The sequence below is a fragment of the Nanorana parkeri genome, unplaced genomic scaffold (assembly GCF_000935625.1).
Source record: "Nanorana parkeri isolate BGI_ZX_2015 unplaced genomic scaffold, ASM93562v1 scaffold2582, whole genome shotgun sequence".
NCBI classification, from domain to species: Eukaryota; Metazoa; Chordata; class Amphibia; order Anura; family Dicroglossidae; genus Nanorana; species Nanorana parkeri.
In genome coordinates, this window is record NW_017308850.1 from 51,387 (window position 1) to 69,637 (window position 18,251).

The 18,251-nt window shown below is 45.0% G+C and overlaps 1 protein-coding gene across 1 annotated transcript in view; it reads right to left on the reverse strand.

Moving 5' to 3' along the window:
- Window positions 1-10,580, reverse strand: part of LOC108801957 (coenzyme Q-binding protein COQ10 homolog A, mitochondrial) — a 42,629-nt gene extending 32,049 nt beyond the window's left edge. The window contains exon 1 of the mRNA XM_018573861.1: window positions 10,196-10,580. Coding sequence (XP_018429363.1) covers window positions 10,196-10,320 — 125 coding nt within the window. The 5' untranslated portion in view covers window positions 10,321-10,580. The remainder of the gene's footprint in view (window positions 1-10,195) is intronic.
- Between the last annotated feature and the right edge of the window lie 7,671 nt (window positions 10,581-18,251).

Genomic DNA, 18,251 nt, shown 5'->3' on the forward strand with positions numbered 1-18,251 from the left:
ATCTGGTTGCCATTCTCAATTGATAGGGAGGGGGGGTTGGCGGCGCGGGGGCGTATTGTGGAACCTGGCCTTGGGGCGGCAGGGGGAGTAAATCCAGCCCTGTGTGCAGGTAATGAATGAGGAAGATGGAAATGATGGTTAAACAATCACATAGCAAAAATGTCAAAATTGCTCCGATCCCCAGGAATGAAAAAAAAATATCTGAACCAGTGTCAACAAGGGGTTAAAAAGGCATAGGTGTGACCTTGGCTATAAACATATGTTGGCTATTTCCTTCACTGGTTAATCAGTTCCACGTAAGCATTCCAAATGCTGAATAAAATAAAATGTGAACTTGTTACTTGGCGAATGTGCCTAAAGTTGCATATGGATATGTGATGATGGTCAGATGATCTGAGTATCACATGATTGCTCTGAAGAAATAATAAACATGTCTATTCAATAGGCATGTTTATGCAATGGCCTGGCTCCAACGTCAAAAGAAAAGTAGAGTGTACTTTCAGTCAGCAAATATTTTGAGTTTTTATTACAGTGTTTAACTGAAGTAAATTCTTCTACGACTTTCACATTTTTAGAAGTATGTTCTCCCATACTTTTTTATCCAATCAAATGGAGATTTGCACAATAGCCGAGAGGGAGCGCTCAGATACCAGACAGAGGGTGTTTTCAAGGAGTCCACAGACAACTAGCATTATGAGAAAATCATTGTTTGCGTGGAATGAGCAAATATGGCTGCCCCCATGTACGTATTAACCACTTAACACCGCGGTGTTAAATCAGCTAGCTAGCACTTTCTTTTTGTGGTATTTAAATTACCACTGGGGTTTTTATTTTTTACTTAAACGAGAAAGTACTGAAAATTTTTTGGGGAAAAAAAATGCTTTCCCGTATACTAAATTATGAAACATTTATGACACCAAACATGTCAAGCTTCAAAAATACAATACCCAAAATTTACCATAGGCGACGCTTTAAAAGCTTTTATTGCTCATCAGTTTAGTGTTATCAATAATTAACGGCCGTAAAATTATTGCTCGCACTCAAGACGTTCTCGGTGATATGCAACATGTGCATATTGTCGTTTTCGCTCGTTGGCGCACCCAACGCGTATATAAGTGTGTATACGTGGGGGGCTTAAGTTTGGGGTTTTATTGTTTACATTTTTTTTTACCCTTAATGTTATCACTATCACATAGGGGGCTCACAATCCCCCTATGCGATAGCACAGGCACACTGACAGGTCCTCTTGATGGAGACTTTAGGAGTCTCTAAGACCCCTAATGTCACCTGGGAACCCCCAAAGAAGCTGATAAAAGCAAAGATCTGCTTTACCAGCTTCTTCTCTGGCTATAGCAGCCAGAGAAATGACAGCTGAATGTGGAAGTTATCTAATACACATCACTGCCGCATTCAGACATCGGAGAGGAAATCAGCAAGGAGGACATTGTTGATCTCCCTCCTTCCTGCTGACAGCCGCCGAGCCGGTCCCAGGCCCGCAGAAGGGACAGCGGAGCCCTGGATAAAAGGTAACGGCGCTGGAGGGAGGGCGCACACTGCAGGGCAGCACATACAAATTGATCGGACTTGTATGTGTAAGGGCCTGTTCACACCAGTTGCAGTGCGTTCCGGCCTGATTCTGGCCAGAATGCACTGCCTCGCATTGCGGCCGGCTCACTTTTTAGTGGGGCAGGAGGGGGCGTTGCGGGCCATTGAAGTGAATGTCACCGTCGCCATCCGTTCATTTATTCACAAACGGGCGGACAGCTAGTGGTTAGACTCAATATAATTATTATTTTTTTTATAGATTAGATAATTTATATAAAAGTATAACTAAAAAGGCAAAACTAATTTTTTTTTTTTTTTTTTAATGCTGGCTATACACAGTTAAAAAAAAAAAATCAGCTGCTTTTGTTCCCCCAAGTGTGTGTTGTAAAGTAGTCACCACTTCACACTCACTACCATGAAGGACTACAAACTCACCTTTAGTTTACCAATTTGTTTTGAGATTACAGTCCATCATGGGAGTGAGCTTGGACATGGGGAACAAAAGAAGCCACCCTCCAGAAGGACGGACAGTGTCAGCACCAATTCAGAGATGATTTGATAAGATACATTTTTGTTAATAGTTAAAAAGGAACTTAAATGCATTTTTAAGATTTAACTCCTGAATGTAGTATCACTTTAAGAAGTGGTGGTGATGTAGCTCTGGCCTCACAGATGCATCCTGGGTAGGCTATATCAGCAGTGCCTTCCTGGGAAATCTCATCAGTGAACTGCAAAATCTCAAGAAAAAAACATTTTTTTTCTCCCTGGCATGATGTGTGTTCTCATGTTCCAGGAAGCAGACCCAGAGTTCCAGGAGATAAAGGAAGGTGGACTAATCTGCCCTTCTTTAAAATGGCCACTGTAAGAAGAATGGGGAGGAAAAGAAAATTAGGGCATGCAAGGAACTGCCTTTAATTATCTAGCAGTATGTGTTTGTAGATTGCCATTACTAAAGATTTCTAATGGTGTCTTTGTTGTCATTTTAAAAGATAAGGGTGAAGTATGAATGAATGTGGAGGGAGCAGAATGCGGTGGGTATTCAGGGAGACTTTGGTAGGCACAGGAAAGAGGAGCCAGCAGAGACCAGATGGTGAAGAGGGGACATCTCTATAATGACACATCCTCTCCAACTCACAAAGAATGGTCAATGGTTGGCAGAAAGAGGAAGAATTGCCACATTTCTAAACCAGGGTACCCTGGCAAGTATTGGGACGCCTGCATTTACACACACATGAACCTTAATGGCATCCCAGTTTTAGTCCATAGGGTTCAATATTGAGTTGGCCCACCCTTTGCAGCTATAATAGCTTCAACTCTTCCGGGAAGGCGTCCACAAGGTTTAGGAGTGTGTCTATGGGAATGTTTGACCATTCTTCCAGAAGCGCATTTGTGAGGTCAGGTGCTGAAGGCCTGGCTCGCAGTCTCCGCTCTAATTCATCCCAAAGGTATTCTATCTGGTTGAAGTCAGGACTCTGTGCAGGCCAGTCAAGTTCCTCCACCCCAAACTCGCTCATCCATGTCTTTATGGACCTTGTTTTGTGCACTGGTGCACAGTCATGTTGGAACAGGAAGGGGCCATCCACAAACTGTTCCCACAAAGTTGAGAGCATGAAATTGTCCAAAATGTCTTGGTATGCTTATGCATGCCCTTCACTGGAACTAAGGGGCCAAGCCCAACCCCTGATAAACAACCCTACCCCATAATCCCCCTCCACTAAACTTTACACTTGGCACTAGGGCTGCAACAACTAAATCGACATAATCGATTGAAAAAGTTGTCAACTTTTCCAATCATCGATTAATCGGCTTCCGATTGGTTGGCCCTGTTTACGGCTCCACACACGCTGCGCGCCTCACCTCCTCCCCACCTCACGCTCGCCGCTGCCAGACCCGCCCGCATCCACGCTCCGCACCTCCTCTCCGCCTCACGGTCACCGCCCGCCCAAATCCACGATTGGCACAGGGACGCGGTGAGAAGAAGTAAGGAGGAGCAGTTGTGGGCGGATGACAGCCGCCGATAGACAGGCCTGATCTCAGAAACAAGTTGCTGGAAGACTGCTCAGGTAAGCCTGCACTCCCACATGGTGCTCTATAATGTATTGCTGGGATTTGTATTCCTCTACAGCTGATGGTATAATATACAGTACAATGTACCATCAGCTGTAGAGGACTACAAATCCCAGCAATACATTGTACACTGTATGTATAATGTATTGCTGGGATTTGTTGTACTCCTATATAGCTGGTGGTATGCTGCATTGCGCTGTATAGAGGACTACAAATCAAGGAATAATACATTATACAGCGCAATACCACCAGCTATAGAGTACAAAAATCCCAGCAATAGTACATTATACAGTGGTGCAATGCCGAATACCACTAGCTATAGAGGACTACAAAACCCAGCAATGCCTGCGGTCCGGTGTGATCAAAATAGAGCTTGCAGCATTTTGATCGCACCGGACCGCAGGCATAATGTGTCTAATGATCCCGTGCGGCTGGAGGGCGTGGCTACGGTGCCATTCACTTCAATGGCCCACCACGCCCCCTCCTGCCCCACTAAAAAGTGAGCCGGCTGCAATGCGAGGCAGTGCGTTCTGGCCAGAATCGGGACAGAACGCACTGCAACTGGTGTGAACGGACCCTAAAAGTGTCCTTTTTATGAGACTTCTTATGCGACTGTTTTTTGTAATGCTATTAAAATTAAGTGGACCCGGCAGTCCAAAGGAACTAAGAACTATATAAAAAGTACCCCCCACCCCCATTTGGGAGCGCGAATAACCCCAAATATGGCACATTCCTGCGAGACTCGAAACCCTCTGCTTTGTCAAGATCACACAAAGCAGAGGGTCTTGAGTCACACAAATAAAGGCAAAGTGATGTCCCAAGAACCTAAACAAGGCCGGGGATCAAGGTAAGCTGACCATACATCAATAGAGTTTTGTTAAAAACTGTTTTCATATCGTTCATTCAATTTTGCACTAGTTAGCAGGATCAAAATCGACGAACATTTTCAACCACAATGACAACAACAACAACAAAAATCAAAAAAGGAGCAAGATGGAAAAATTTTCTTGAATGAGCGAAATTTTAACAATGAAGGTGGTTTTGGTTCTGAAAAACTCCAGTCATTCCAAAGACAAAACATTCAAAAGTAAATATCAATTCCCTGATGGCAATATAGAATGTTCCGACAAGTTCTCATATCAACGTTTGTAGAAAAATCTACCATGGCCAGTTTAAGTATTTTTTTGCCTTCTTAAAGGTGGCCATACACCTGCCGATTATCGTACGATGGTTGTAAGGTAATTTTTTAAAAAAAAGTACGATCTGCCCATCTTGGACAGGCGCGGGCTTCCGATGACTGCAATGCCGCATGGGCAGTGTGCATTGCGCACACTGGCCCGTGTGGCATTTGTCTCCCGGGAACGCCACTAACCCGCCGACAATTGTACCCTTCTCGGCAGGTTTTCAAGCCTGCTAGGGAGACAAAAGACATGCGACCGTACAGTAGAAACGGTCACACGCCTTCCGTACACCTGCCGATTATCGTACGATAATCGACTGGTGTATGGGCACCTTTAGCACTAGCAATTCAGGAGGAATGGGGGGGAAGGGGCTACCATCCAGCTCTGTGCAGTGAATGTATAGATTTGTTAATTAGCTACTACAATGACTCCTCTGAACAGCTGTTGAGATAAGATAGCACACCACTATGAAGCCATGCAAAGCAGGAAGAACAGGCTGCAAATGTAAGGAGCAAATATGGTTGTCCCTATGTACATGTAGAATTCCAGACTATATACAGAAAGCATTTTTTTAAAAGGAATATCTTGATTAGAAAGAATGTTCACATCAAGCCAATCTCTTTACAACTACAGTGCATTCAGAAAGTATTCAGACCCCCTTCACTTTTGTTATATTGCAGCCTGATACTACAGTTGTAATTAGTTTTTTTCCTCAGTAATCTACACTCAATACCCCATAATGACAAAGTGAAAACAGAATTTTAGAAATCTTTGCAAATGTATGAAAAAGGAAAAACTGAAACATAACATCGGCATAAGTATACAGACCCTTTGCAACAACACTTGAAATTTAGCTCAGGTGCCTCCCATTGCTCTTGATCATTGCGGAGATGTTTCTACACCTTGATTGGAATCCACATGTGGTCAATTAAATTGATTGGACATGATTTGGTAAGGCAGACACCTCTCTATAGAAGGCCTCACAGCCGACAATGCATACTGTATCAGAGCAAAAGCCATGAGGTCAAAGGAACTGCCCGCAGAGCTCCGAGACAGGATTATTGCAAGGCACACCAGAATTTCTGCTGCACTGAAGGTTCCCAAGATCAAAGTGGCCTCCATAATTCTCAAATGTGGGGAAGTTTGGCACATCTAGGACTCTTCCAAGAACTGGTCGTCCGGCCAAACTGAGCAATCGGGGGAGAAGGCCTTAGTAAGTGGGATGACCAAGAACTCGATGGTCACTCTGACTGAGCTCCAGAGATCCTGTGTGGAGATGGGACAAAGTTTCAGAAGGACAACCATCACTGCAGCCCTCCACCGATCTGGTCTTTATGTCAGAGTGGCTAGAGGGAAGCATCTCCTCAGTGCAAAACACATGAAAGCCCGCTTGGAGTTTGTAAAAAAAAAAAGGCACCTGAAGGACTCTCAGACTGAGGAACAAGATTCTCTGGTCTGATAAAACCAAGATTGAACTGTTGCAATGATGGCAAAAAATGCATTGCACAGTGGGAACAGGGCCTAACACAGATTACAAGCTGATGGTGACATGAACAATGAAACATGCTTCAGAGGGGGGATGCCATGCATTTTCTGCAGATAACTATTCACAGCTGACAGGAGAGAAAACCATGTATAATTAATGACAAAATTTACAAAACTGATATCAAATGAGTTGCATTTCCTAAAATGACTCAACTGTACTGGGTTAACTGATTGTTTTCCCTCATATAGGTATTTACTTAGAGATAATTAAAAACAAAACGTATATAGGCGCATCATAAAAAAAAATATACACAGATATATTGGAGTTCTCGCACGTTCAGTAAAACATTCCATATCGTAGGGCAGCTTCAGCCAGTCCTGAATATTCTAAAGAGTCTATTTGTGAGAAAATGACATTGTGCTTACACAGCTGACTGTTCTCCAATGTCTATGGCCAGCTTTAGGGTTTGTGAACATTTCATTAGCACGGTGACGTGTATAATTGAATGCTGAATATGTGGATGATCACGCTTCGGTCACCATATAAAGTATACTGTGCCCCCCCCCCCCCACCTTCCATTAGTCGAATATATGGCTGTAATCATATACTTAGACAAAGGATCTTAATAAACGTTTGACCTGATGTCTATGTATACAAAAAATAATTCCGTCTGATCTTCCAAGACTTTGACGTACACATGACTAAATGAGTTAGATATCAGTGTCCAAACACAAACAACAAAACAATGGAAACAGATAGAACAGCCTAGTCCACAAAAGGTAGTTATCATACAATGGGACTTCCTATTCCATTCATTCAGTACCCAAATAAATGCTGATTGGTGATGAGGATCATTATTTTCTCCACTCCCCGATTACCTGCAGACTACAGTTGGCCAGGCACTGGTAGATTTCCATATGAGAATTCTCATCAGAACATTTGAAAATGCCATCATGAATGTCATTCCAAATTTGCGTTGGTTTTCACATCCTATTCTGGAAATAAATTGAGTTTCTTGAATGAAAACCACATTCACTGTTAGAATTTTATTCATGAGAAATTTCCTGTTCGCACTAAAAATGCATCCCTATGTGTTTTATGGGCTACAGTTCTCACGTGCGCAGTCCGTTCAGGTTTATGACAGAAAAATACTGCATGTCACATTTTGTACGGTCAGGAAACGCAAACGCGTCAAAAACGCACTGCAGCTAACATACTAACATCCCCACTCCTGCAAAAAAATAAAAACAAATATTTTTTTTTATTTACTGGAACGCATCAAAAACGCGGCCAAAACGCACTGCATCAGTAGCAACGCGTCTGCAGATCCGGACCTGAAACTCATGTGAACAGGCCCTTAATGTCCCTTCGATTTTTTCATCACTACAGTCGACATTGATTGTCAATTTAACCCCATTATCTATGAAGAAATTGAGCAAACACAGCTAAAAACAATGGGAACAGACAGGGGCGTAACTAGAAATCACAGGGCCCCATGATTTCTAGTTTTACCCCTTGCAGAGCCCACTTGAGATCCCACACATCCAGTAGAGGGGCAGCGGGCAGTAGAGGGGCACATTGCCCCTCTGCTTGAGATCCCACACATAGACTATGGTGGGCTCTGCAGGGTCACCCTCAGGTGGGCTGGTCGCACTCCTTACCTGTCCGCCTCCTTTTCCTCCATCGTCGCTGATGGGCCCGCCTCCTCTGCACCCGCCTCCTTCTCCGTCACGGGCCCCACCTCCTCCCCAGCTGCCGACCACGGGCCCCGCCTCCTCCTCTACCGCCGCTGGCTCTCAGTGACTCTGTGGGGAGGAACGCGCTGCTGCACAGATTACTGTCAGTGATCTGTACAGCAGCGCATTCTTTTTCAGAGCCGCCAGTGAAAGCCACCAGCATAAGATGCCATAGCAGCCTAGGTGGCCCGCACGGCATCTGGCTGGGCCCCACTGTGCCCCAGAGTGGCCACCTGTGTCGCTATGGTGATTGTTATGCCACCGGGAACAGAGATACAACAGCCTAGTCCACAAAGGCAGTTATCATACAATGGCACTATTCAGTCCATTCATTCAGTCTCCAAATAATGGGGATTGATCACGAAGATCACTTTATCCACAACCCGATTACCTGCAGAGAACATCTAAAGACAGATTTCATCCGGTTCCTGATGAACTGGCCGAAATTCAGTGGGTGCCGCTGTTGGAACCCTTCTGACCAGCAGATCAAAGGAGCGGGTTGGAAAATTGTTAGCCATAAGTGCTTGCACCCAATAAACTGCAGGCTCCATTCAGGTATTCTGACAGTGGCCGCCAGTTGCTGTCATAATTAGATAGAAGCAGCAGGGGATTCCTCCATCCACACCTGTAAACGTTGGAGGAATAGGTTATATTTTCTTTGTTCAGCCAGCAAGTTGAACAAAGAAAATGTGTGTGTGTACACCCGACTTAAAACCACTTAAAGCGGAAGTGGGGAGAGAAAAAAAGAAGCCCCCTGGAGGAGTTTGCCATAAAGGGCTAGCATGTACAGAATATTAGCACATCGTGGCCCACTTACCTTGCAGGCGATCCCCTCTAGTACTGCGCTGCCTGCCCTTACATCTTCACCCAGGTTCGGCATCCTTGGACTCTTGACTGGCCAAGCCGGCAGATGCAATTCCCACGCATGCAAACGGAGTTACTTCATTTCGGCACAGGACCTTGCCAAGCCAGTGCACCAATCTGTGCATGCGTGGCTCAGTGCACAGGAAAACAAATTGCCGACAGGCAGGTAGAAGCTTTTTTTTTGGAAGAAGAGACTTACAAAGTCTTTTCTGCCATAAAGAAAGAAAAACTGTCAGCACACGTTTAATAGAACAGTTGCACTTTTAGCTGGTCTACAGGACTAGAATTTCAGCCAATTCCTGTAAATCAGCTGAAATCCAAGCCATGGCCGGCCTGGGTGGAAAGTGGATGTCAGTCAATCAGCTGTAGTTACTGTTTAAAAAGTGAAGCCAGAAATCGGCAGATGAGATTCCTCCATGCATGCCGTTTAGCTTTGGCAGTAATGCACAAAGCAAAGTCCAGTGAAATACTATTCACCAATGTACCTAGACAGTGCACAGAGGTGACCAATCAGTGTGCTGTGCTGCATTAGAAAAACAGTCCTACATCTCAATTAAAATATGCATTGTGGTGCATTGGCAGCCCCTTCAAAATTAATACATCAGGACAGAGTCAATGGGCACCTAGGCCTTACTCAAATTCGAGTAAGCATGTTGAAGGTACAACAAAAAAGTGTTTTTACACCTCAGATTCTATGACTCTGTGTGCATGCACCTCATATACTACAATTTTTCTCCTATATATAACCCATTCTGCAAGTATTAGCGACAGATAAAACCAAAAATGGGGCTACTTGCCTCTGTATACAGAGCAGGTAAATGCATTGCACGCAGTCTTACAACTTCCAGCCAAGTGAACTTTATTTTATATTTCACATTAATGCAGATAACTGCTGCTGACGCTAATGAAGCCTTCATCTATATGTTAGCGGACCAGTGCATGAGCGCCAAAGACAAAGAAGGCTCCAACAGAATTCTGGTCAGGAAAATTAAGTTTTATGTTTACCATTATGTGTACATAGCCTGAAGTAAAGGGGTGAATGGACTATTAGGTCATGCATAGTAACGATTATTGTCTTACTATACATGTTTTTATTAAAACTCCTATTTTACTGTAACTGCAGAACAGTGTGCAGCCACCATTTCCCTCAATGCTTTACACTTCCTACTTCCGGGGCGCTCACTGGGCCCCTCACACCGAACCCGCCGACGCCTTCTCTACCTTCTGCTTACATTTTTCTAGTACTGTACAGAATTCACGTGACTTCCCCCCAGGCCCCGCCTCGTAGCCGCGCGCCCCCCCATAATTGCTCTCACCTGATTGGGTGACGCTGCGCTCGCGTCCGGCAGCCCCGGAACCCCTGGAATGTCGCGAGCCCGACAAAGTCGCTGAGGGAGCGCGCGCCCACACCACTGAGGCGTCCCGCGCATTTGGCGGCCATTCCGGCTCTGAGGCAGACGGCTGGACACCGTTTCGATGCGGAGTGTTAGCTGGGAGGGGCCGCCTCTCGCTGAGGACTCCTGAGTCTGACCTCGAAGAGAGATGCCGGTTCAGAACACCACTGTCAGAGGCTCCTACGTCATCCCGTCACCATGGCGACCCCTGGTGACGTTTTCTCGTGAGGTCAGAGGTGACGTTGGCAGCTGTGGAGCGTATGGAATGCCGGGAGTTGTAGTCTTTGCTGTGGTGACGGGACGTTGAGTGAAATCCATTAACGTTAGCTGAGTGATCATGTATCTACAATAACTGCCCGGCGGAAAACCAGAAAATGTATTCATCAGACAGACGATCTCCTCAGCTGGCTGCTGGATTTAGCTTGGTATACCGATTTCTGAGAACTTGTGTATTGTCCATATTGGGTGTTTTTTTGAGAAGGCAATTTAAAACATATCTGTCAACCTTTTAAGAAGAGAAAGTGGGACTTCTTATACCATATTGAGGGGAATTCATTAAAACAGGAGCAGTTGCCCATAGTAACCACTTAGCTTGGTTACTATGCAGGAGTTCGCATAGTAACCGGAGAGGAGTTTTTTTGGGGGGAAAAAACTTTGCATGTCTCTTTTGCGGAAAACTCTACCTCGTGGTGATATCTTAATAATGTGAGTTTAGTTCAAGTACCTTAACCAGTTGACATCCGTGGTGTTAAACCCCCTTCCCATCCAGGCCATTTTTCAGTATTCAGCGCTGCAGTACTTTGACTGACATTTATTCCGTCATGCAGCGCTGTACTGAAATGAATTTTATACCCTTTTTTGGGGACACATAGAGCTTTCTTTTGGTGGTATTTATTCACCACTGGGGGTTTTATTTTTTATATATTAAGGAAAAATTACAGATAAAAATCCAAATTAAATAATCCAAAATGGCAAAGTTAAGAATAGGGTGATCAGGGGTGCCGTACCTTTCCAAGAGCAATTTGGTAACCAATCGCTAGCCAGAATGAGCGAAACTCACGGAGTGCATTTGGTATCAGTCCACCTGTGACAGGAGCTGGCGCTATAGAGAAAGCATCTGCTCTGCTCTCTCCGGTGCCGCCTCGCTTCTTCTAGCGCTGGTTTCTTTGGCACCGCTGATTTTCTCCTGCGGCTCTTCAAGTTCCCCCAGATCGGTTGTATGTGAAACAGCCGTTAACGGCTGTAGTAACAAGCGGGTCTTTCCTGCCCGTGCGCGCGCGCTAGGGGGCGCGCGCGAGCAGGAAAAAAATGCCCCTTGTGACCCCACTGCTGTACATTACATATTTGAATGACATTCTATTCTGTAACATTTAATTTGGCAAGGTTCACCCAGTAAAACAAACCCATGTGGAAACCGGTGGGCAAATCCCATTGAATGACACTTGATCAAATAACTTGTTTTATTTACTAGGCGAATTTAGGCGTTGAATCTTTGAAATGTAATTCTTGATTACGAACTCTCCATAGAAATAATTGTAGATTGCAAAACTCGGCTAATATCTTGCTGGGCTAGGGACAGTTGAGTCTGAGAGGGACTTAAAGGAGAACTATGGGGTCAGGGCTTTTCCTCATAGTTCTCCTAAGGGTAACCGCAGGACACAAACTAGCATCCTCCCGTCACCCAAAGCTCAGTATATAGGGAGCTACAGCTCGCGGTATACTGAGACGCCGCAGCTGAAACGGATCCCAACAATTCTGTCTGGATCCACCCAGCTGCGTGAGTGACAGCTGGCTCTCCCTATCTAGAGGCAGAGCCAGCTATACCCGCCCCCTCCCCCGTCCGTTCCGCCAGTCAGCGCTGGAGGATCGGGGAGGGGGGGAATCCCTGCAGGGAGCCGTGAGTGACAGTCACGGCTCTACACGGATAGACCGAGAAGTGAGCGAGCGCCGGTATGTGTTCGTTCACTTCCCGATCTATTGAGCCGACCTGTGACAGTTTTATTGTCACAGGTCTGCTAGAACTATGAGGCTGAGTGATTTTCACTCGCCTCATAGTTCTTCTTTAAGGCCCCATTCACACTGAGCGATTCGCAAATCGCGCGATTTGCATTTTGCGCGATATCGCGCGGTTTGTCGCGCGATATCGCGCAAATGGTTGCATTGAGCAAACTAGAATCGCGGCAAAATCCGCTCCAAAAAGGGTCCTGCTGTAGCGACGCACGACCTGCGACAGCGACGGACAGAGCCCCATTGCCGTGCATTGGAGAGCGATATCGCGCAGTAAATACCCGCTCAGTGTGATCGCTCAGTGTGAATGGGGCCTAAGGGGTATATATGGCTCTATTTTTTGCATTCAACCCATGGGCCAGGAGAACTGGCTCCTTTGATCAGCTGATCAATGCATGCCAGGCGGAAGGGTGCTAACAGCGGCACCGACTGTACAAATTCCGGCCGGTTTATTAGGAACCAGACAAAATTCGAACTGTGTGTACCCAACTTTAACATTAATTTGACCCCTAGGGCTTTGCACACAAGTGATTCTGCCAGTGATAGGATGTGGATAGCTGGTTATACACTGGTAGATTTCTGTAGGAATTTTCATACGGAAAATCTCGCCAAAACATTTGATAATGCCATCAGAAATCTGATGGACGTCGTTCAAAGTTTTGTTTGATTTGAACTTTCTATTTTGGAAATGAATGGAGTTTCCCGAGGGAAAACCACATTTACTGTTAGAATTTTGTTACTTTGAGAAAAATGTTCCATTCTGCTCCTTTCATTTTTTTCATTGCTATAGAGTATGTACAGTACCTACTGCCACACATATAAACCACCTGCATAAACCCCACTGAAGCCAAAATGCTTAGATCAGTCATTTATAAATCAATGAATGTGACATTTGCGAACCATTTACGGCTTGTGCATTCCTCTGGTGTAGAGCGGCAGCTAACGATTATTTTCAGAATCGATTAGTTAGCCGATTATTGAGTTTGGTTAATCGGATTTTTTTTTTTTAGCTGGTGGTATTCTGCATTGCGCTGTATAATGATTATACAGCGCAATGTAAATACCACCAGCTATAGAGGAATACAATAAATCCCAGCAATAGAACATTATACATAAAGTGTAAAATGTACTGCCGGGATTTGTATTCCTCTATAGCTGATGGTACATTATGATATATATTATACAGCACAATGTACCATCAGCTATAGAGGACTACAAATCCCACTATCCCAGCAATACATTAATACAGCACCTTGTGGGGGGGGGGGGGGAGGTTGCAGGCTTACCTGAGCAGATTGTGGGCCTGTTTGGCACCTGTCTCTCTCCCCCCCATGCTTGCTCTTCCTTCTTCATTGTGCCGATCGTGGATGGGTGGGCAGCGACGAGTCCGGGGAGGAGAAGCAGTGTGCGGCAAGTCCGTATGGCGGGGAGGAGAAGCGGTGTGCGGCGAGTCCGTGAGGCGGGGAGGAGTCGTGTCATGCAGGGAGGAGAAGTAGCGTTCGGGGAGGAGAAGTGGCGTACAGGGAGCCGCAGGCAAACTAATCGAAATTCAACTAATCGATGATGGGAAACATTGACAACGTTTTCCATCATCGATTATAATCGACTTAGTTGATTCATTGTTGCAGCTCTACTCTGGTGCATATGTTTTAAATTGCAGGGACTGATTCAGCTTCAGTGAATGTTTGGTGAATGCCACAGAATCTGCTTCATAAATAATATGCCCTCAATCCATTATATAATCCATTATTTTAAGTGTAGGTAGGCTGGTGAGTAAACGACTACTCCATGATCTGTTCCCTGGCAGATTAATGTGCTTGTGAAAGCAATGATGTGATTAGTAGATCACTATGTAAAACAATCTGTCAGGATTTATAGTACTTCAAACACTCTGTATATTTATGATCTTTGATATGTCATCTGAAGCCATCTCAACCATGAGTACTGACATAATGGTCACAGTTGCCAGCTTGGAAACATTTTTAAAGTGGTGGTAAAGAAAATAAGTAGCGTGTCTTCACCGTGTAATGTCTTGGAAATGGCAGTTACCAGACACACATAGTATGTCTAATGGGCCTATTTATTAAGGTCTAGATTAAAAACACTATTCAGAACAACTTCTCAAATGTTTAACCTATTTGAACTGAGCTGAAAATATGAGCAAAATCCTTATGCAGTGAACGGCCATTATTATAAACTCATTTTCTCCATAGTTTATTAAAGGACACAGCACTTTAGATGTATGACATGTGGGTTTACTGCCCTCTACAGCATGATTGGACCCTATACAAAAGCAAAAAAGGGGCCAGCTCGCCCTAGTGGTTTATAGCTGTTGTACAGTTCAGTTTAACGTAGTGTTCTAAGGATGAACAAATCAGCATGACTTCCATTCATGGACAGTATAGTGAAAAGTCCTCAATCCTCATATCAGTCTGTGAGGAATGAATCTTCATATTCAATTTGTTCCTTTAGTGATGCTAATAAACTGTTCTAAGTGCTGATTCAAATAACATAAAAAGTAACATTAAAGGAGAACTATGAGGTGAGTGAATATCACTCACCTCATAGTTTCAGCCGACGTGTGACAATGAAACTGTCACACGTCGGCTCAATAGATCGGGAAGTGAGCGAACACATACCGTCGCTCGCTCACTTCTCGATCATCTCCCTGCATAGAGCAGTGACTGTCACTCACAGCTCCCTGCAGGGATTCTCCCCTCCCCTGTCCGATCCTCCAGCGCTCACTGGCGAAACGGACGGGAGAGAGGGCGGGTACAGCTCTACAGAGGCAGAGCCAGCTGTCAATCACCCAGCTGGGTGGATCTCGACAGTAATGTCGGGATCCGTCCCGGCTGCAGCGGTCTCAGTATACCGCTAGTTACACTGAGCTTTGGGTGACAGGAGGACGCTAGTTTGTGTCCTCCCGGGACCCTTAGGAGAACTATGGGGAAAAGCACTGACCCCATAGTTCTCCTTTTAAATCAAGTTTTCAAAAATCCAAACACAAGTAGTGCTGTACACCTTAATCCTTGTGCTAAGCCAAATTCCAATTTGTGACTATGTTGTTTAGTGTAATCCACACTCGTGCAATCACCACCTCTCCTCGGTAGTAAATTCCCTTCCACCTCTGTGCATATGCTCTCACATCCTGAGGTAGACCTGATATCAATTGCAGGTCTAATACGCTTGCTGACCACTCTCCGAGATCAAACCCTGTAAACGGACACACTCTCCCGGTCTTCCATTAATAAACTGCATCAGCCATCTTTTGTGGGTGTTATTATATATCTTTTAGATTGTAAGCCCTAACGGGCAGGGCCCTCCTTACCATCTTGTCTTGAATTGTATTGTGATTGTAATGTCTTCCTTATATTGTAAAGCACTGCACAAACTGTTGACGCTATATAAATCCTGTATAATAATATACCTACCAGACCACTTCTTCAGGAGTATTCACCTACTGCCATACATATAAACCATCTCCAGGAAGCCCCACCGTGGCCAAAATGCTTAGATCACCATTTATAAAGCAGTGAACGTGACATTTACAAGACATTCACTGCATGTGTTTAAAATTACAGTGATTGATTTAGCTTCAGTGACTGTTTGGTAAATGTCTCAGAACCTGCTTAATAAATATGCCATCAATCCATTATAAAATCCATTACTTTCATTGCAGGTAGCCTGTTGAGAAACGTTTTTTTTCCGTAATTATACTTTTTTGGCCACAATTATTACTTTTACTTTAAATGTTTATAAACTAAAGGAATTATAGAGGTAAAATAAATTTTTTTTTTATAATGCTCATATTTTTAGTTTTGTGTAATAAACGATAAATGCGAAACCAACAGGTTTGAGCCTGTAATGAGATATATCTTTCAATTTACGGACCCTTCAATATATTATAAAAACTCTATTATTTACATTCTGCACACCTTTTACTATTGGCAACTATTTAGGCTAGTGTAAGGACTTCTTTAGTTTGTTTTCTTATTTATGTTTGTTTGTGGTGACATAAGATGTATTGTGGTGGCATGCTCAGACATAGTATTTCTCTCCAGTGATGTAAATTGGGGAATTACTACAGTTCATTAGAGGTCTGCTTTATCCTTTGAATAAACGTTTTATTTTTATTAGGGATGCACCAATACCGAATTTTCGGTTACGAGTACCGATACTTATATTCCGGTACTCATCGATACCGGTACTTCCGGTAGCAAAGAGCCGTCTTCCCAGGCAATCAGGAAGCCAGAAAGGCTTCCTGATTGCCCGGGAAGCCGACTCCATTCTGTTTTGGCGGCTGGATGCTGATTGGCCGGGAAGCCGGCTTCCCAGCCAATCGGCATCGAGGCCGGCCAAACAGATCTGACTATATGGTGACACGACCCCCACCCTGCAGGCACCTAATTCCCCTCACATAGATCCTTAGCATTCTTTAACGTACCAGTCCATGGGCCAGCTGGGCAGACACCGCTCTCCTGAATCTGCCCACGTCTCCTCTGTGTGCAGCGCCCACATGATCGGCCCTCAGCCTGCTACTGCGCATGTGCAAACTGCCCAGCGCTCTCATTCAGAAGTCCTGTGCATTGACGATGATATGCCGGCTGATACATACAGACCAGGTAGGCTTTGTCCCACGGAGGGACGCCAAGGATAACACGGTCAGAGTGCTAAATGCAATTTACCTGGCGTCAAATAGACACATCCCTACTATTCTATTATCGACAGACGCTGAAAAAGCCTTTGACCGTGTTGACTGGGCGTTCCTCCGGTCAACATTAGGTGCAATAGGACTGGGGGATAACATGTGCCGCTGGATATCAGCCATTTACTCCTTTACCACAGCGAGGGTGCGAGTTAATGGGGCTTATTCTAATTATTTTGCACACAGCACCAGACAAGGCTGCCCACTTTCCCCCTTACTTTTTATCCTGACATTAGAACCGCTTCTTTGTAAAGTTAGGGCTGACCCCAATATCTCTGGCCTCCTGCAGGGACCCAACTCTCACAAAATTGCAGGGTATGCAGACGACTTACTGTTCTTCTTAACCAAACCCACTGTCTCTCTGCCCATCTTAATGCGGGAACTGACAAACTACGGAAAGCTCTCCAATTTCAAAATTAATCTACAGAAGTCTGAAGTGATCAACCTCACAGTCTCCATCTCCACCATGACTGGTCTGAGATCATCTTTCGCTGGGCGTCGGACCACATCATCTACCTCGGGATGAAAATCCCAGCGTCCATAGACAAGGTCTTTGAGTCGAACATTCCCCCCTTCTTGACCACTGTCCGCCGGGATCTAGCAAAATGGTCGGGGCGCACGTTGTCCTGGTTCGGGAGGAACAGCGTACTTAAGATGAATATTCTTCCTTACCACCGCCCCGAGAACTTCTTCAACATCCGCTGGCAGGTAACACGCCTAAAGTCCTTCGGGCATCGTCCGGTTTACTTTCCACTGGCACGTCCCCATCATTGATGACCCCTGTGATCGGCAACCCAGTTTTTGTCCCGGGTCTTGAGGATAGAGCATTTACTCGTTTCGTGACATCTAACCAGTTCCGTATCGGCCACTTCTGGCCTGCACGAGACTATTTGTGTTTACAAACATTGGCCACCAAGGTGAATCCTCCCCTCGAGATGGCAAGCCCTACAACTACGCCACTTCCTCTCTGGTGTGCTGGGCTCCTCCCCTCCGCGCGTAGACTTGACCCCTTTTTTAGGAGCGGTGTGTGCAGGGAGAATACGTGGAGCATGGCCTAACCGCGGCACATGCCCTACTGACCCAAGCGCCGCTTACCCATGATCCGGTCTTCCTGGCCAAATGGGAGAGAGATTTGGGCCTGACCTTTACTCAGGAACAAAAAGACACGGTATTACACTTTGCACATAAAGCCTCCATAGCCAGTTCCATTCAAGAATCGGGCTACAAACTACTTACCAGATGGTACTTTGTACCGGCCAAACTCCA